General features: G+C 42.1%; 1 protein-coding gene across 1 annotated transcript in view; it reads left to right on the plus strand.

Moving 5' to 3' along the window:
• The window catches only part of NSD2 (nuclear receptor binding SET domain protein 2), a 75,045-nt gene extending 64,277 nt beyond the window's left edge, over positions 1-10,768 (plus strand). The window contains exons 13-23 of the mRNA XM_082482220.1: positions 233-433; positions 1,160-1,339; positions 2,404-2,560; positions 3,316-3,521; positions 3,969-4,072; positions 4,325-4,594; positions 4,690-4,806; positions 6,715-6,856; positions 7,580-7,686; positions 9,302-9,506; positions 10,441-10,768. Coding sequence (XP_082338346.1) covers positions 233-433; positions 1,160-1,339; positions 2,404-2,560; positions 3,316-3,521; positions 3,969-4,072; positions 4,325-4,594; positions 4,690-4,806; positions 6,715-6,856; positions 7,580-7,686; positions 9,302-9,506; positions 10,441-10,709 — 1,958 coding nt within the window. The 3' untranslated portion in view covers positions 10,710-10,768. The remainder of the gene's footprint in view (positions 1-232; positions 434-1,159; positions 1,340-2,403; positions 2,561-3,315; positions 3,522-3,968; positions 4,073-4,324; positions 4,595-4,689; positions 4,807-6,714; positions 6,857-7,579; positions 7,687-9,301; positions 9,507-10,440) is intronic.
• Positions 10,769-20,654: the final 9,886 nt, after the last annotated feature.

The raw sequence follows: 20,654 nt of genomic DNA on the forward strand, positions 1-20,654 counted from the left end.
GGAACTTTATTTTATCTGTATCTGAACAGATTAATATTTAACACTAAAGAGTTAAAGTAAATGGATTGCTGCATCACATAATAGAATTTGATTTGTGTTTGTTTAAAAAAAAAAAAAAGAAGAACAAAAGCAACTCCCCCATGCATAACCAGAACTCGCAACAGAAGCGTTTTAAATACACAGGTTTGGATGAAAAATTCGTTGAAATTATTTTTATTGCTTTTGCCACTAGGTGTGCATACCTGTTTTGTGTGTAAAGAGCGAAAGGCAGATGTGAAACGCTGTGTCGTATCCCACTGCGGAAAATTCTACCATGAAGCTTGTGTGAAAAAATTTCATCTTACTGTGTTTGAGAACAGGGGGTTTCGATGTCCTCTCCACAGCTGCCTAAGTTGTCATGTTAGTAACCCCTCGCATCCACGGATTTCAAAAGGTAGTTTCATTTTACGTTTTTATGACTGATGAATTAAGTCTGTTTATGGTATGTTAAGGTAAGGAATCTGTCCGTTTAACAGCTGCTCGCTGCAATTTTTCTGGCGTGTGTGGGCTATTGATTTATTCAGGTGTTGGGTTGGTTGTTTTTTTTAAATAATAACAATCAAATAATTTTCAGTCAACGCTAGTATTTACTTTGTTTGTGTTCTTTCTTTTTAACTAGCTTTCGATTCTCATAGTTAACGGTGATTTCTTCTCACGAGAGAATGAGATCTCGAATGCGTATATGATGAGGAGGGACAGGCTGAGCGGAGCGAGGGCAGCACCCGTGAGCGCAGAGCCGCTGCAGCAAGGCTCGCCCAATGTGGACGCGTTCATTTCTGTGCATACTTTTAGCTTTGGGCAACATCTGTAGACAAAATCGCATGACTGAGGAACGCTTGTCTACCCTGGTGTGCATAGTCAGAGCCCTCACGTTTAAATGTTATAGTGCTTTAAACTCATTCTAGGGTTCTTTAAAAACCTTTTGTGAATTCGGTATTGGTGCTAAATGCAAATATGCAGACTTTGAAAACATAAGAGAGAGAGAGAGAGAGAGAGTGTGTGTGTGTGTGTGTGTGTGTGTGTGTGTGTATTAGCTACCTCAGACAGTACTGCTGTTTTTTAGCTCAAATACTAAAACAGTTCTGTTCAAAAATAATATGGCAGTATTCTGCTTTGCTAGGAAAGATGATGCGTTGTGTTCGCTGTCCTGTTGCATACCATGCTGGAGACGTTTGCATTGCTGCAGGATGTGCAGTCATCGCTTCCAACAGCATTGTTTGTACGAATCATTTCACTGCCATGAAAGGAAAAAGTCATCATGCGCATGTCAATGTGAGCTGGTGCTTTGTGTGTTCAAAAGGTAAACTGCCGTAAAACTCTTTCATAAATGCAGCATCAAAACTTTGATTCTCCAATTTAAATTTTATTTCACTATTTTCTCTTTGTAGAAAATTATTAGAAATGTGGCATATTAAGTTAGGCTCTGTTAGATATTGAAATAACTTAAGGTTGGCTTGTACTGCTTCAAGTTTTTGAGTTTTTTTTTTTTTTTTGCAGATGTAATTTATTAAGGAATGTTTTTACTTGGACTTTGTCCAGCAACCAAAAGCCTGATTTAATTCTTTACCAGAGACACGTAATGAGAAGTGTTTCTCTGTTCTTTCCCCTGTGTTCAATGTACTGAGGCTTTTTGCATTTCTTTATTGCTAATGCATAATATTAAAACATAAATATTTTAAGAGCTGCTTTTAGTTTAGCAGCAGACAGCAAATTGAATCAGTATTAGTTGTTGCTGGGAGTGCCGCTAATTAAGGGTGTTTTGGTTTACGTTGTGCAATAAATTTATGTATTATAAGAACCACAAAGTGCATAGTGCTGATTAAACTGTAGCAGTGAAAGTTTACCTGATTTGTTAACAAATCAACACGCAGCATAGCAGCTTTCTAAGCTGCAGCTAACTTTCCACTTGATAATTCATGGGACAAACTAACAACCTCATTCCCTCCCCCCAGGAAAAACAAACATAAGAGAAATCTGTTGTTGTTAGAATCTTGCATACAGTGAAATATTAATATATATGAAACTCTGCTAAATACATTGTAGTCATTAAAGTAAAACAAAGTAATTATAACTTGCGGTGCATTATTCTGGCTCTTTTATCGCTAGCTTGCTTGTTGTTTTGTATGTATTACTAATTGGAGTCTGCCAGGCATTCAAATTAGTCAGGACCTTTTGGGGTTTGTACACAACTAGACGATACGCATTTGTTGCAGGCCAGCACGTTTTAACCGTTTATTTTCTAACTCAGCCTCCCACATGTGTATCGCACTGCTTTGAGCCTGGTTGGAATGCAAAACTTTTATTTTTGTCTTGATGGTTTTCAACCTTTTTTTGTTTTTTTTCTCCCCCTCTCCCTCCCTGAAGGAGGAAGCTTGTTGTGCTGCGAGTCGTGTCCTGCGGCATTCCACCCGGACTGTTTAAACATCGAAATGCCAGACGGGAGCTGGTACTGCAACGACTGCAGGGCGGGGAAGAAGCTCCATTTCCAGGATATTATTTGGGTTAAACTGGGAAATTACAGGTCTGGTGAACGGATTTATTTTGTTTTACAGTACTGGCATGTTTAATTAAGGATCATACAATTGGTTGCTTCTGTAGGCCAGCCTTGATGCACGCAGATTTCTCATTCCTCTGTGAACTAGGGACCTCATCTCCTTGCAAGCTTCAAGTTCAATGACTTGCGGCTTCACTGCTGCTCTCGGCCAAGGCATTACCCGTACAGGACTCCTTGTAGGCTTCTGACATCTGCTTCCCGTGTATGAGCCTTCAATCCCTTTTGTTTCTGAAATCTCTTCAAATAATTAAGCTGGTGTAACTTGTAATTGGCTAAATTACTACCTTGCAGGCTGGGAGATAAGTCACTCGGGCTGTAACTTGAGATTTGAGTGAGACTGGCGGGGGGGGGGGGGGGGGGGGGGGGGGGGGAGGGTTTATCCTAAATGGCATTGATCGCTATTATCAGCCGTCTCTTCATCTTTGACAATTACAGTGATTGCAGGCCTTGTTAAAGATGCTGGTTTTGCTAACCAGGCGCAAGGAGCTTTATGGGTACGCTTATCTTGCAGGCGGGCAAAAAGTCCCACAAATTTGAGTGTCGGGCTTCCCTTTTCTAGTCCTGTCTTCTCGCCTGAGCGGGGGGAGGAAAGGATGGAAAATCCGCTGGGATCTTGGAAATAATAATCGGTTACTGCTGTTTAGGGTGATTTTGTTAAACTGTCTCATGCAGAAAGAGCTTGACTAAAATGCTGTATTTTTTTATTTGTACTTCTGTGCTAGATGGTGGCCTGCAGAAGTTTGCCATCCGAAAAATGTTCCCCCAAATATCCAGAAAATGAAGCATGAAATCGGAGAATTTCCTGTGTTTTTCTTTGGTTCTAAGGATTACTATTGGACGCACCAAGCGCGGGTGTTCCCTTATATGGAGGGAGACAGAGGGAGTAGATACCAGGGAATCAAAGGAATTGGAAAAGTCTTCAAAAATGGTACATAGCTTAAAGCAAACAAAAATAATCTTGTGACATGCGTGCTTTCCTTTCCTCACACATAGCCTTGGGACTGGTTTTGTACATTTGTTGTACAATATTGAATTAAAAAAATTGTTTGTGTCCCGGGCAGCAGTCACTATTACTAACTTTGAATGAAAGCAGTCCTTTTGTGGCTTCGAAAAGACTCGCATCTAACTGGAATTACTTCTGACGCTTTTTGCTTTCTGGAAAGGAAATGATGAGTGTCACTGGGAGACCAAAAGAGTAGAATTGAGACACCTGTTAAGAGTATTAACACTCCCGAAGCATTGTTTGCAAGAAAATTGAATGACGGGACTAGAAAGTAGATGATTCTTTGTTTAACACACATGGGAACGAGCAAGTCAACTTGGGGGGAGTAGTCCTCTTTCGAGCACTTCTGTTGATACAACAAATCTCTTTTAGCTTTGCAAGAAGCTGAAGCTCGATTTCGAGAAATAAAGCTACAGCGAGAAGCCAAAGAAACCCAAGAGAGTGAACGTAAACCTCCACCATACAAGCATATTAAGGTAAAGTTTGAGGAAATTACACTGGATACTCAAAAGGTCTGAGCCGGCGCTGGAGAGGAAGAGCTGAGTGGTGAGGTGGGGAGGAGAGGTTGTGATGATGTGCTGGTAATTGTGCTTTTACAGTCATGAGATGATGAAATTTTGCTTCTATTGGAACATCTAGTGTTGCAAAACCAAGTTAGTAACGATCGTAATAACTCTTACGATAAATGTTTTAAAGTGATGGTTGAACTATTTTAATGTGTTATTCAGGTGAATAAACCTTGTGGTAAAGTGCAGATATATACTGCTGACATTTCTGAGATTCCCAAGTGCAACTGCAAGCCCACAGATGAAAACCCTTGTGGCTTTGATTCTGAGTGCCTAAATCGGATGCTGATGTACGAATGCCATCCACAAGTTTGTCCGGCGGGAGAACGGTGCCAAAACCAGTGCTTTACAAAACGTCAATATCCTGAGACAAAGATCATCAAAACCGATGGGAAAGGGTGGGGTCTGGTGGCTAAGAGGGATATCAAGAAGGTATGAATCGTTCTTGCCTAGTAAAGAACCGGTGGCTTGTGATGCTGCTTGTGGGTTTGGTATATACTTTACTAGTGATGCTTGGTATCTTTCAGGGAGAGTTTGTGAATGAGTACGTCGGGGAGCTGATTGATGAAGAGGAATGTATGGCAAGAATCAAATATGCACATGAAAATGACATTACCCACTTCTATATGCTCACTATTGATAAGGTAGAGTATTTTAATTTTTTTCCCCATTAATTGTAGCATTTAATACAATTTTGTTATTTCCTTCTGATGATCGTCTCGGTAGGGCGCTCTGCTACCTTTGATGTTCCACAGTTTCACGTGTTCGCAGTGTTGTATCTTCTGTGCCTGCTTGCTCCATTCTAGCTGTACAACGCGTCTCATTTGTTCTAACTGCATAATGTAATAAAGTAGATATTAAGGTCTATAAATTGTGCTTTGTTGCTTGAAATCAAGTACAGCAAAAATACTTATCTGCCTGGTCTTAAAAGGAAGTACGACGTTTCAGGAAATAGTAATGACACAGTTGGAAGAATTACTGTTAGCAATCCTTTCCCTAAAATTTCAACAACAAAAAAAAATCTCACGTGAGAGTAGTGTGGAATATAGTTGTGAAGCTATGTCCCATGTCGGGCATTTAATCTTTTTGCAACTATCCGTCCCTTTCTTTGTTTATAGCAAATCTAAGCTTGGGCTTTTGTAGAAACTCCTTTCTGAAAGCATTATCTGCGTTAGTAGCCAGCCAGCACTCCGCAAATTGATTCTGCAGCAAATTAATCCAGCAAATTGATTAACGCGGCAAATTAGTCCAGCATCTGTGGTTCTCTGTGCACACCTCTGAGTATTTTATTCCCAAGAAGGGGGAAGTAAGTGGAGAACCCGCGCAGGAGGGGGTGTTATGTGTATGTATTGTGTATGATTATATATAATTATGTATTATAATACATATGTATTATATGTATATATGTGTATATATATATGTATATGTAGACATATTATGTATATGTATTACATCGTTTCAGTCCCCAAACAGCTACTTAGGAGAAAAACAAGATTTGGCTGTCAGTCCTGCATGTTTTTTCAGTCCTAATCACCTTTCTTTTGCCCGAGACTGTCCTGCTCTGCATTTCCACAGCTACTGTTTTCATTAGTCCTGTAACCGAGGAGTTCCCGCACTGGAGTTATCAGCTAAGAATGTTGAAACCGTGTTTCTCTGAACGCTTAGGTTTTCCTCTACTAAACTCTGACATACAGTGTCAGTGTGTTAAATATCTGAACGGAACGTGCATTTGACTCTTGCTATAGTTAATAAATGGTCATCGTCGTTCTGTCTTGCAAAAATGGCCATGCGATTACGAGGCTGAGCTGCGCATGCAGCTGGATGTATGTGCACAGAGTGATGACAATCATACAAGCGCATTATAAAAATGAGTTAGAGCTATAATAATATTTCATAAATAAGCAACGCTTGCTTAAGTGGGGCTGCAAAGAAACATAGTTTGGCTATTCCAAGACTGTATCTTATTTTGTTAATGTCTAGTGTGTTTGCTGGAGATAGAAATTAAAAGGCAACTGTGTGTAGGGATGGGGTTTCTTTAGTTTACCAAGAGCTTGTCTTTGTTTAAACTAGGCTGATTTGGGCAAAGCAAGCTGGTGAGAAACTGGTAATCTCTGCAAGTAATCATGCAGTGACTTGGTAAATACCATAAAGCACAGTATTTGTAAATGTGGCACAGCTTTGTGAATGCAAAGTAAAAGGTAACTGGACCGAGTTTGAATTTTGAGGCTTTTTGGAGGGAGGGAGTTCTTAACACGTCCACCACAGTGCTCACAAGAACACTTGTCCTGCCGTGTGGCTGCGATGGGTTCTGGGAAAATGTGAGCTAGAGCAGGAGTATTGCTTTGGGAGTGTCACATTCCAGGCCACATGAGACACTACAGTTTTCAATACGACATGTACCATCGGTTTGCTTGTGTGCTGCGGGGTAGCAATACCATGTCTGCTTTGAATGCAACTACTGAAATAATTTCTGGTTTGTTGGTTGGTTGGTTGGGTTTTTTTTGTGAGGGGGGGAGAAAAAACATTCATTCTGTTGCTGGTTTGATCTCCAGGATCGTATTATTGATGCTGGCCCCAAAGGAAACTATTCTCGTTTTATGAATCACAGCTGCCAACCAAATTGTGAAACTCTAAAATGGACAGTAAATGGAGACACTCGTGTCGGCCTGTTTGCCGTGTGCGATATTCCTGCAGGTATATCAGCATATGTTGGTTTTGGTTTAATTCACTAAGTTAAACATTTTGCACAGTTCTGAGTGGGACGGTCGTGGTTTAACTGATTCAGTGCAAATACGATTTTAAAGAACGCGGCATGTGGAAGAGATGCTTTGTGATCTGCCATTTATTTAGTGTTTCTTAATAGTGTGTGTCCCATAGCTGCTTTTTGTTGCTTGCTTCTAAGGGAACACCGAAGGACCCCTCGGCAGTATCCGTGCATTCACTCCGTATTGTGGAGCATGGTTTTTGTTTTAGAGATCTCAAACTGTACTTTGGTATCTTTTCAAGTGAAGATAATAAGCTTAAGGAGGGGATGTAGGAGGCTGTTTAAAAGTATGTATGGTCTAGTTTGTGTACACACGTGCACACACACATATATGTATCTATCTATAGCAATATCTAGCTATATAGATATATATATATTATATATCGTGTGTGTGTACGTGTAGACCAGACACATGCGCAGTTTTGTGAAGTCAAACCAATTTATTTTTAGGTGTAATGGCATAAGTCATCGTGCTGTTAATCATTGTCAGTGCTTATGAGCAGTAAAGAGGGGGGAAAACCCTATGATAATAGATCAGCAAGCAAGGACAAAACCAGAAGACAGATAATGAAAGCTTTATTTGTTTGTAGTAATTTTGATAGACTTCGTTGCCTTGTCCTTCATAATAAAAGGGTACGTCTTATCTCACTCAGGGACAGAGCTGACTTTCAATTACAACCTTGACTGTCTGGGCAATGAAAAAACAGTCTGCAAATGTGGTGCCCCAAACTGCAGTGGATTTCTTGGGGACAGACCAAAGGCAAGTAATATGTCGAGAGAATTTGACGGTGTCTTGTCAAACTACACTAGCCTTGTTTTTCTTTTGTGGTATGCGTTGGTGGACCAGTTTTATGTTATGATACGGGTTAGTGCTGCTTGAACAGGTGCTGACTGTCCTCCGAGGAAAAAACTTACTGTTTCCCTCGCTGGGAAGATGGAAACATTCTTTTGCCAAACATAACCTTGGTGCTAAAGAATATGTTTTTATGCTGTAATAGTATGGCAGGCAACACTGCTTTGGGGAACACTCTAAAATATTTTCTCCCACTTTCTCCTATGAGAAATTAATTCCTTTGGTCCTGAATAAGAAATATTGCTAGCTACTGGCACTAGCTTTTGGAATCAAAAGCATATAAAAGAAGGGGTTGCAGAGGGAGTAACCTGCCCAGTTCTGTTCGAAGTATGAAGGAGGGGAAGGGTTGTAGGAGCTAGGAACTGACTAAGAACGAGCCCAACTATAGCCAGTGAGATTATTCTGACATTGCAGTTCATATTTCCCCCATCTAAACCTTAAAATATGATTATTTTATTAAGATTGGTTAAAAATCTTTCAGCTGAAGAATAAAAAATGCTGAGTTTTGAATGAGAGAAAATAATACCAAATTGTGTCAAGAAATGGCCTGTATGATTCGTGTCAGGTTAATTTAAAACCTATAATGTAGCAGAAGTTGATGGGGCTTCCTGAAGGGCTGGCATAGGAGTGCGAGGGAAGGCACAAGTACATTCCCAAGAGAAAAAAAAATCTGAGCCATGGGTGTAGAAAGGCTGCACCTTCACGTGGTCCTTCACGCTGCTCAGTGTCAGGCACTTCAGTGGGTGGGCTTAAAATCTCCAGAATTCACATAGCTGGTTTGTGTTAAGGGAGAGGCTTAAGTGGGGTTTCACATAAGCCTGTGATCAATTTATGCGGACAGCCATGAAGAAATGAAATGTTACAGTTCAGTTTTGCAGGGCTGTTTGCATTGGTAGACAGAGTGGGCTAATTTAAAAGAAAGTAGGTAATGATTACTGGGGTGGGGAATGATGGTAGGGATGCTGAAGAAACATCCAGAATGAATTTTATGTGATTTGGTGAAGGAGAGTTGAAGTGCAAGCAGCAGACTGTCAGATGGAAATAGGGATAAGGCTTGTCATATTCTTTCTAGCATTATGGGCACAGTTACAGTTCTTGAGATTCTGATATCTGTTCCTCAAAGAAGGGAAGTGGAGGCTCTTTTTAATAATTCCAGCATAAGCGTACACAACTGGAAGAGAAAAGTGGATATTGAAGTGATTTGTGGTATAAGAACAAAACGGAGGTAAATGAGCTGCGAGTGGATTAAACTGGAAACGGGAAGACCTTTTTTCAGTCATAAGAAAGTGGAGGAGCTTTCCAATAGGAAGGGGTCGGAGGCACAAGACCTGGTTTCAAAATTACTTTTTACAAGGGTCGGCCTGTTTTTTTAATCAACGGAGATAGGCACTGTGAGGCTCTGGGCAGGTCAAATTTTTGCCTGTGTGTGCAGTCTTCCAGGCATGTCAACAGCTTTGCTAGGTTGTGTAATATTTTTCCTTTGCGAAACGGGCAATTACAGATTTGCGTCTTACTCTTTTAGAATTCTTCCACTAATGCCTCAGAAGAAAAAGGCAAAAAGACCAAAAAGAGAACACGGAGACGCAGAACGAAAAATGAAGGGAAGAAAGAATCTGAAGACGATTGTTTCCGTTGTGGTGACGGAGGCCAGCTGGTATTGTGCGACAGGAAATCTTGTACTAAAGCTTATCATCTCTCCTGTCTTGGTTTGGTGAAACGTCCTTTTGGTGAGTCGCGTTGCCTCTTAAACTTGTGTAAATAAATAACTTGTGCAGGTACGTCATTTTTTGCCCTGAAACCTCGTCAAGAGTGTCTTCTCGAAAACATTCTTTTCATATGGCAAGAACTTCCTTCGTGCATCACGTAGGAGCTCTTCTTGAGCATGGAGGCAAAACGATGGCTTCCTCCTGCCTCTGGCAAAATGAGCCTTTTGTTTTACAAACGTCGGTAATTGAGTACATCACTCTAGGAGCGCTGTGGCCCTGTCACAGGAAAATTGGCTACATCTAAGAAATGCATGAAGCCAGTTGAGTTCCAGCCAAAAGAACAGCAGCAGCATCTGGAACAAGGCGAGTAGGAAAATGTTAAGGGCAGCAGATACCTCAGGAGTTGCCCGGTTCCATAGTCAGCCACCTCAGGTGGGATGTGAAGAAGTGAAGCAGGCAAAGCCTGTTACCCCAGAAACAAGTAAAACGATGACTGGTAAAATATGCTGGAGCAAAAGAACATCTGTAGGTAAAGCCCATCAGCCACCCCTGAGCAAAACTTGCATAAAATAGGTGAGCGTTGTAACGGTGGGCAGCAGTTGACTGGATGTTTGCGTACTCTACCAGCCTGCAAGTTCTGTAAAATGCTCTTGAGTAAAGCCTGAACAATTTCTTCTAGCTGGACTTCACTGCTGTATTTAAATGAAAGGGTGTCACGTCTGCTACTTACTACTGTCAGTTGAGCTTTAGAAGTACGATGTAGCAGTTTGATTTTTCGCAATTAGCCACGGTAGTTGCCGGCTCGCCTAGCTTTGTCGGGAAAGTGTTGTGGTTTGGGCCGGACTGGCCACTAAGGTGAACGACAGATGCGTCGTTCAGCTGCTAAAACGCAAAACTTTAAAAGACAATGACACGTTTGACTCCCTACTAACGCGCTCTTTGTTTTTGAACGCAGGAAAGTGGGAGTGTCCTTGGCACCACTGCGATGTTTGTGGCAAACCTTCTGTCTCTTTCTGCCACTTCTGCCCAAATTCTTTCTGCAAGGAACACCAAGACGGGACAGTACTAAATTCTACGTTGAATGGACAGTTATGCTGCTCTGAACATGTTCTCGGGGTGGATTCTGTTGAAACTCAGAAGACTGAGAAACCCCGCAAAAAACTGAACAAGTTGAAGCCTAAGAGAAAGCAGAGGAACAGATGGATGAGAGCCGAATGCAAATAGTCATGGACTGCAGTTTCTGCTGCCAACACTATCTTGTAGATAAGTTGTGAATATGACCAGGGAAGGACACAATTTTACATATATTCTGTAAAGGTTACATGGGGGGGGGGGGGGGGGGGGAATGTTTTGTTTTGTTTTGTTTTGTTTTTATAAATCCACTGAGCCAACCACAGCAGTCTTCTGCTGCTTCTGCACTGATAACGAACTGCATAGTTCAGAAAACTTCAGGACAAACCAAACTTATTACTCAGCATTACAGTTACACTTGAATTGTTACGAATGTACAAGGTTCCCTCCAAAATACTTGCAGATTGGAGGTAGGTTGAAATCAAACCAGGTAGATGTAAACATAGGTTTTTGAGATAGTATTTGTCAACCAACAGATGTTAAAAATAGTGTATCCTTGAAAGAAGTTATTAGCTCTCAAGTCCCTTTAAGTAAGAAGTGGCTCGGTCTGTGGTCCCGATGAGATTTGCTTGCCTTGTGTGTTTTTGAGCAAGTGCTTGAATGCCATTCATGATCCAGGTGCGTATTTCTCTATAGCCACACCCATAACAATTTGTTTGTGCTCTTATAAAATAGCTCTCGAACAATTCTTAAACAAACAAACGCGTTTTTAAACATCCTTCCACCAAGATTTTTTTCTATACTGTTTTTTCCTGTATTTCATCCCAGCGAAACAGAAGTGACTTGACCTTACAGAGCTGTACAAGTCTGGATTTAAAGGGATATTGTCTTGCAGTCTAGGCCCAATATTCTAGGATTTTTTGTGTCTTAATAAAAATAAATCTTACAAAACCTATTATTTGAAAAAATTACTTGATTTTTTTTTTTCCTTAATGTCAAGTAAAACGCAGAGGCAAACATTTCTTTGGAATGTGTGGAGCCCAAGCATTACAACTTTGTGATAATGCAAAAAATGCCTGACAAGAAACAAAAATCCCCCACGAACGAAACAGAAGGTGAAACTTGACTGAAGTGCAAAAAACTAAATTCAGAACAACTAATTAAAAGTGAAACAGATTTTTGGAGAAGCACGTAAGGAACAATTTTAATGTGAAATTTAGCCTGACTGTTCCTTTTGCGAAAGTTTGTGTGAAACTGGCTACTTGACTTGGCAGACTGTTTGAAAGAATTCTTTTTGTTGTTGTTGTTTTAGGAGCTCTGCTCTCAACTATCTATTGCCACTGTGTTGTGTCAGCAAAGCTGTTTTGAATTCTTTGCTCCCGTTAGGTTCTCACACTTGCAGTGAGATAAATATACGAGATTTAGTATTGATGGAAATAATATTAGAACTAGGAAAAAACGGTAAAGAAAAATGTCTTTACCTGTTTTCTTCCCAGTGCATGTCATCGGTGTGTGATTAGGCAGTGTTACAAGTAAGTTTTGACTTGTGCCATTGTTATCTAGCCACAATGTGCGCCTTCACGTCCATTTAGTAATTTGTGTGTGTTCTAGCTTAGTTTGCCTTTAATAGTGCAGAAGCTCTTTGTAGCCCCTTTGAAAATGAAGCCTTGCTATATCATGAAAGAGTATGGTTTTTTCCAAAGTATTTCTTCAGGATGTGATTGCAGATTTAGTTTTTGGAATTATCGAAATCCCCATTTGTTCTCAACGCCTAAAAACTTTGATTTTATTAGTAGATATTAATTGAAAGAGGTTTTAAATGTAGCATTGCCCTGTCCTGAACTCTGGTTTCTATTTTGTGACCAAACTGCTTTGGTTTTTTAATGAGTTTTTATAAACACTGTTGGAAGGTTAATTTTTGAAAAAAATTTTGAAAAAATATCACAGTTCAAAATAGGGGGAAGCGTTACGTGTTTGCATTTTTTAAAGTGGTATGCCAAGCCTTGCACTCAAGGAAAAAAAAATCAAGATTTCTTAATTGATTTGGAGGGAAACTTTCCCTCTGCTAGAGGTATGTGTTATACCAGGACTGAAGCGTAGGCCTGTGCCTAAAATCAAAACCAAAAAATGGTATTATGTATGTTTCTCTAATACTGGGGTTTTCAGGGGAGGGAGGTGAGATCAGGTAGTAAAGCAGAAAGAGTCTCCTCATCGCTTTTAAACAAAATGAAGGAATTTGATGTTATTGGGACCGTTCTTTGAATAGTATACCATGTAAGAAAGGCTTTATAAGAATACCTTTAACTAAGTTATTATAAAATTTTACCTTTACATTCCATTGCTTTTATAATTTGCTATTTTTTTTTAGTTGTTTCGTTGCTTTTTCCTCTTCGTATGTAGGTGTAACAGCTCTGGCACCCTGGAACAGTTATGCCCCAGGTCCTAAGAGGCAGATACCCACTTCCCGAAGCCACCACCTCACATAGTTACCGACTGGCACTGCTGCAGTAACACCATCAGTTTTAAGATCAGTCGTGGAGCCTACAACTCCTTGCCTGCCCCTCAGGTGGGCTCACAAGCACATTTAGTATGGCAGGATGCAGGACAGCCACTCATTTTGTATCTGTGGGTAAAAAGACGGATTTTTTTGGTGTTCAAAGCAATCCCTCTCGGCACTCTGTTCACAACGTCGAGTTTGCACATACAGATCTTAGCGAGTGGCTGTTGGCCTTTCTGCTTCCTTCTACCTCTTCTCTGCTCTTTACTACTCAACGCGTTGGGCCACTGAAGGTTTGCATCGCTGCGACTGCAAACTAGGAGTTTGCTTTTGAGTTGCGACGAGTTCATTCCTTCTGCTAATCGCGTACTTTGGAGATTGTTCTTTGAAAGTAACGATGTGGACCGTGTTCTTCCCCGGTATGTGCTGACCATGTAACCCCATGAGTTCAACTAAGCCACTCAGGTGGTGATCTGGTAGAGTTTTAGCTTCTGATTCAGGGAAGGTGGGTTGTAGGTGTCTTTTTGCTGTACCTTACTCTGCAGCACTGGGAAAATAGGCTTAAGTTTCCTTAAAAAAAAAAAAAAAAAAAAAAGAGGGGAAAAAAAAAGTTGTTTCACTGTTTTCCTTCTCCCACTGTTCAAATACCAGGGAAAACAATCTTGAAAAATTAAGCTTTCTCATGATGCAACTCACTACTTTTTAGCATTCAGCAACTTAAAAGATTTTCTGTTATAAATTCACCTAAGTAATATCAAAGTATGGCATATTATGTGGCATTAAATTATGTATTTGATGTCTTGCCCATCAAAGTAGAAAGATGTCTTTCCTTTTCTAGGCAACTCTTCAAAGCTGGTACGATAGCCAAATTCAGAATTTGTTGTTCTTTTATCACACGAGCAAGCATGGAAACGATTTTCAGTTGAATATGTTAGATGTATTTTCATACAATCTAGGAAGAATTGTCAAATTAAATGTCTGTTTTGTTCAATAGCTTTGTGTTCATGGTCAGTTTTTAGGTGTTTTTTTATTTTATTTTAATTTTAATTACTTGGAAAAGCAAAATATCTTGAAAGACATATTAATGGGATTTTTCCATATTGTTGAGTCACATTATTCCGTGTCTGACTGCTTGAGAAACTTCAGTGTCTTATTAAATATTAAAATTTATTCCTAGTTATTTAAAAAGTTGCTAATTCTTTTTTTTTTTTGTAAAACAGCTCTATACAGTTATTTTTGCACCAAATTTTTTTTTCTTTAAAGAAAGAAAAGGTGAAATGATATATACTAGGCAAGCGGGGTTTGGCAGTGAGGGAACAGGATGTTGCTCCAGGATTTCCTAAGAGACTCTGTGGAAATAATGTTTTAGGTTTATACGGAGGTAAAAATGACTGTGCTTTGGCTTGTTTTCACAGTGTTGCTTATCACAAAACTACTGACATCTTTTGCAAATGTCAATTTGTGTTTCCTGTTACACTGCTGTTTTCTGTTGCTCGTAATTTTATAGGCTTTAATGACTTTTGAGCTTGGGGTCATGCAGTCCTACCAGGTCCATTCCCTTGGGTTCCTTCAGCTGTCACAGGTGCTGTTCCTGGTTGGTCAGCTCTGACTTTGACTGTGTTTTGCTTTTCCAGTCAGGTTTTTGTTTGGGTCTGGTGTGACTTCAGGTGTGGAATCTCCCATGTCTGACAGCAGCTATGTTTTATTTAAGAGCATTTCAGAAAATTGCTATGATGCTAAAGGATTACCGTTCTGCTGTGAGGTCATGTAGTGCTGTCAGTTTTGTGTCGCTGCCATGAAAAGCCATGATTTTTTGCCAGTTGAGACACTTAATGCATGTCTGCTAAACTTGAGGGAGACTGCTGAGGTGGCTGCAGGGAGCTCTGCCCGTGCTGCGCAGTGGAGTTTGGGGTATGGTCAGAGGTACCGTCCGTGTTGCTGCTGATCCAGGTTAGAATCGCAGAATGGTTTGGGTTGGAAGGGACCTTTAAGGACCATCTAGTCCAACCCCCCTGCCACGGGCAGGGACACCTCCCACTAGTCCAGGTCACCCAACGCCCCATCCAACCTGACCTCGAATGCTTCCCCAGGGATGGGGCATCCACAACTTCTCTGGGCAACCTGTCTGACTACAAAGGACGATGTACCTCTCTTCCCATCCATTTATCTATCCGACATAGTTGAGAGAGATCAGAGAACTGATTTTTTATTTTGTTTTATTATTCTTTTTTTTTTTTTTTAACACAGTAACACTGCCCCTGGGGAGAGGAGAATGAGCAGCTGAGGGCAGTAGCCACTTAACCCCCCCCAGCTGGGTTACTTCAGCTGACTCTGCTGCTGCACTAACCCAGTGAAAGACTAATGTGAGAAGGAACACCTGCCTCCACCTCAGTGTACATTCATTTAAAGGCAGAGGTCTTTTAATCATAGATACTACTTTTACTCGCGCTTGTAGAGCTGGTGAAGCACAGCGCTGTGACAAAGGGTCACAGCTGGCTGGTCTGTCTGGGGTTACGCAGCACAACTACTCGGTGTATGAATTCTGCCCAAGGAGGAGAAGGAAGACAACGAGGTGGGAAGGTTAAGAGACCCCGGGTACCGATACTCATGGAGCAGTTGAAGCTGGCTCTGTTAGAGTTGATGGGCATTTCTGTGTGGCTGGTATGCAGTATGCTGGTGAGACCTCAAATGGCCGTGAGGACCAGGTGCAGAAAGGTAAACATCACTGGGAGAAAAAACATGATAGGGAAAATACACCAAACAACAACTTTAGGAAGAGAAGAGTCAACTAGCCACACAAACACCTACACAATTTGAAATCATCCCTGTAAAATACAAATACATCCGTTTAACCAGATGGTTGAACTGGGGCAGCTGCACAGGAGAAAGCTTGGACTGGCACAGCAAACAGGTACAAATCACAGGCGCTGCTGCCGCCGCGGGTGGGAGATGAACCACGTGTCCGGGTAAGGGTGAGAACTCTGTACAGGCATTTAGGCAATGGCTCTAGTACAGGCACATCTGCTAGGTGTGCAAAAAACACGCGAGGCGTCTTCCGTGGCCGCAGCATGATGCTCCATTTGGCTCCAAAGCACGGCCACGGTTTCACATCTTACTGGTGTGCCTTGGCAGAGAAACAAAACAACTCCTGGAGGTTTGCTGGAAGTTTTGAGTTGCTTTTGTAGCTCTAGTATGAAGCACCACCTTACAGCAGGAAACAAGAGGGACTTATTTGTCCTGGAATCAACCATTATTTTAGTTGCACGTGTTTTCCCACAGCTGAGAGGAAGGGGAAAGCTTGGGGATCTCTTGCTTAAAGTAATGGTAAAGTTTGGAGAATGGAGAAAAAACTGTTAAAAAAATGCATATACTTAAAAGGTAGCACATTCATGTTAGTTCCTGCTCAGGTGGAAGTGACTGTTCTATCACAGGAACCTCAATAACTGGAGCAGTCAATCCTCACTTAATTTGTTGAGCTGACTGTTGAAATAGAGGGAGACACAATTGTTTGCTCTTTGTTTGCTTTTTTTGTCCCCCTGAGGAAAGGAGAAAAGTATTTCCTCGTGAATGAAGCCAGGAATTGAAAGGGGAAGAGTTTTTCCATCAGTCCATTTTACTATAGCAGTCAGCTGGATCGGTTACACGGAGCCACAACTCAAAAATTGAGTCTCGTTTCTCAGCGCTGATTTTAGCTATACAGAAATAGGTTGCTTGTGGTTAAACATCTTGCCCGTATGCACACATCTGTATTGTGCCAGGGCAAAAGAGAAGCGGGTGCTTGCTGAGGGCACATCCTACGCTACCAGCCAGCATAGACTGGTTCTGTGTGCTCCGTCCCCCCATAAGTTGTGTGTCGTCCTGAGCCTCTGGGTAGCAATAGAGACTTTAAGGATTTCTTGCCATATTCTTGCCGCCTTCTCAGAATTAATAGAAAGACAACAAGGATTCCACCTGAAAGGCAAGGAAGGGTAGTTATTTTCAGACAGGAAGGTAAAGCGTCAGGCATCGTTTGCTCTAGGGCTTCCCGACTCAAGTATTCTCATCTAGGAAATTAAGGGTTGTTTTTTTTTTTTTTCTCCTGCATATTCTGCACAAAAAAAAAAAAAGGTTTGGCTAGCTATAATAATAAATACTCAACTTTGGCATTTCACCTTTGTTCTGGAAGCTGTGGAGAATCCCAGCAGGTTTTAATGAAATAATTTAGTAACTGGCTTTGCTACTCGCATTTACTCTCTGCTCTGTGGAACTATTGTTTTCTGCTTTGCATCTCATCCATTGCTGATCCCGCCGAAGGATCTTGTTGAGAAACAAGTTTGCTCTGTGCCGCACTTACACCAAAGCACAAGAAGTAACTGACCTAGATTAACTTGGAGTCTAGACTGAAATGAGGACTGTCAGGAAAAATTACTTTTAGATTGGGCATAGACATGGAAATAATTGGCAAATACCAAGTACTGCGACGTTCTGTTTGTTTGTTTCTGGCAGAAGCATAATCAGGGAAAATTGATCTTAACAGAAGAGCACAAATCTGTCGCTCTGATGCAATATGGCCAGACAAATATGTCCAAATTTAGGTTGCGTGAGCAGACAGTCTCATGGTAAACAATTGATCTGTTAGACCAGCCGTGAAATACTCGCAGGTTCCTGTGAGGGCTGTTTCTTTTACCCCTCTTCTGAGCAAGCTCTTTGACCGGCAGGACTTCCCTGAAAAATGTTGGTCTGTGACCCTCAGACTTGTTTATCAGAAACGCTGGTTAATCGGCCGTTGTCTCTATGTGCACAGGCTTTTCATACACTTCATTTTAATTTACTTTTTCTAATTAATACTCACTTCAGATGGCATCTGTTTTGGCAGATTTTTGGACTACAGCCTGGCACTAGGGAACATGGGGCCAGCGGAGGAGCTTGTGAGAACAACCCTCATCTGCTCCCACCAGGGCACTTCAGCCCTCTGGAGAAGAGCAGTCGAGCGGTGCTGCTAGACCTATAGCCCCTCCAGCCCCTGCTGTCATTTTCTCCTGTGTGCCCCACGGAGTCCTCTCCTCGGGTGCCAAGAGAGGAGTTTGATGAGAACAACCAGCCCTGCTGTGTTGTTGGAGGAGCAGCTTTGCACTCTTATTCATTCCGGGGAGTAACACATCTATTTTATCTCCCCCCTGCCTTTTAACAGCAGTGAGCTGGACCACAGAATGGGTCTTTCAGGAGGCACATGAGGGTTGCGCTTAAAACACGGAAACCATGGATATGAGGCTATAATTCCTTAGAATCATAGAATGGTTTAGGTTGGAAGGGACCTTCAAGATCATCTCGTTCCAACCCCCCTGCCCTGGGCAGGGACACCTCCCACTAGACCGGGTTGCTCAGCATCCTCTGGTAAGTCCTATGACTTAGAGGTTAAGATGTTGTGTCAGAGGAGCTGGTAGCATAAATGGCACTAACAGTGGGGCTTCTGTTGAGCTGCCTGCGCCCAGCAGATGGGTCCCTCTTCCCAGCTTGCTCTTCTGCTCTTTTTGCAATCCATAGCAGTATGCATTGCTCACTTGCATCGTAACTGTTATCTCTGATTAAACCTCCCCCAAACTTTGGTTAAGAACTACACAACTCTTCTTTTTTGCCTTTGCTAAGACTACAAAGGCATATTCACTGTTTTGGAATGAATATTCATGGTGTAGCTTCCAGGTGGAAAAGCTCGTCCACCCCATTGGCTTACCCTAACGTGCTAATTATAGCAGGTGGCATCCGGGCTGAGGGATGCTCCACATACTCAGTAGGTGCCGCTTGTCTTTCATCCTGTTGGTTCCAAGGTGCACCACAGCATTGATACAACCAACGGTGCAGAAGCTGACAGCACCCAGTCCCGCTGGGTGCTGCAGCAAGAGGTTGGGGGGGGAAAGGGAGCTTTTAGGAAACGTCAAGTCTCACACCAAAGGAAAATCGTCTGTTTTTCCTACTTTTGGGCAGCCAAGAAATTCCTGTTTTGGGGTCCATACACACACACCTGCTTCCCAAGGACAAACCACAAACATTCAGCATTACGCTAGCCTTCCTTCAGAGGAAGTACAGCCATATCCCTACTTACAAACGGGGAAAGGATTATCATTTGCAGTGAAAGCAGCCAGGAAGACCTTTATTAGAAATCCGGGTTTTCAGAAACATAAAATACAGCATCCAGAGAACACTGTTGGCCTAACGTGAAGGTGCCCAGCTGCAGAGGGGTGTGTAATTTTACCAGAGGACAGAGAAGACCAGCACTTACCTGCTGAGAAGACGGCCAGGAGAACCACCACCAGGGGAGTCAGCTGGCAGGAGTCCCCCGCCTTGTAAAGAAAGAGCTCCATGCAATACCCTGGCTCGGCACTGCCCGCGGGGCAGAAGGCATCGGGAGGACACTTGACTGGGCTCACGTCTGGGCTCTGCCGGAGAGAAAAAGCAACTTGCTCAACGCCAGCAAATGAGGAAGACCGCAGAAGGTAACTAGTGCGAAGGGAGGTGACACCGCAGCATTGGAAAAAAAAAAAAAAAAAAAACACAAAACAAAAAAAAACCAAAAACCAACACAAGGAAAAATAACCAAGAAATGAACCTGCCGACATTAAATTCAGCTCGTCTGCCCCTGTGGTGCTACTCAGGGAAGGGTGAAGAGCAGAAGGTGTCATTATACACCACGTCCATACATCAAACCCCCTCATTAATGGATACACCGTCCTCTGACGGCCCAGTGAGACCGGGCAGCTCCAAGGGTGGCACAAAGCCAGACTCCTGGTGTCGTAATTTTAACTGTCTCCCTCCATCAGAGCTCTGTCTGCGTTTAAGAAAAGGAAACAGGCTCAGATTAAAAAAAAAAAAAAAAAAAAAAGGTGTTAATTGCAAGTGTATTTAGCTTGTTACGGGACAGCTATATGTGTTAATCCAGGCTGCCAAACCAGCTGAGGGAGACTCACAGGGCAGTAGTGATTTTCTGGGCACAGGTCACAGCTCTCCTTGCCCCGCTGTAATTGGTACTCTCCTGTCCTGCAGAGCTTGCATTTGTTGTCGCTGGGACCTTTGAACGTACCTAAAATGGCAAATAAGAACAAAATTAAGATCTGGGACTAGACCCCGGTGCCTTGCAGTTGCAGATGGATGATTCAGCTTTCCAAGCCACAAGGAGGAAGACTATTAAATACTTCATGTGCATAACAAAAGCTGAGCCTGGGCTTTGGTCCTTGCTGGGTGGCAAAGGCGCAGAAAAGACAACAAAGAGGGACAGAGGGACTAAAGGACATCAGAGGTTAGGTCTGGCAGAGTAAGTGTGAGTAGGAGTACGGTGGGAGGTGGGTTTAGTAGTGAGCTCTGGCTTCAAAGCAGAGGGAAGGTTGGAGCTGGAGGTCAGCAGTGTTTCATCCTCTCCAATATCTGGATTCAAATGCCTTTTCCGGCTGTTTGAAACTTGCTGAGCAAAGCTTAAACCACGGCTCAGTTTCCTAAGCTTTGTGGGACTGACGGGTCAGAGAGGTCCCGGCTCTCAGAGAGGTAAATGCTTTTTTGCATGTCGAAAACACAACTTGACTATGAGAAATCCCTGGTGCTGTCTTCGGAGAGGAGGCTCACCATAGTCATCA

This window comes from Vanellus vanellus, assembly GCF_965231255.1.
Source record: "Vanellus vanellus genome assembly, chromosome: 4".
Taxonomy (NCBI): Eukaryota; Metazoa; Chordata; class Aves; order Charadriiformes; family Charadriidae; genus Vanellus; species Vanellus vanellus.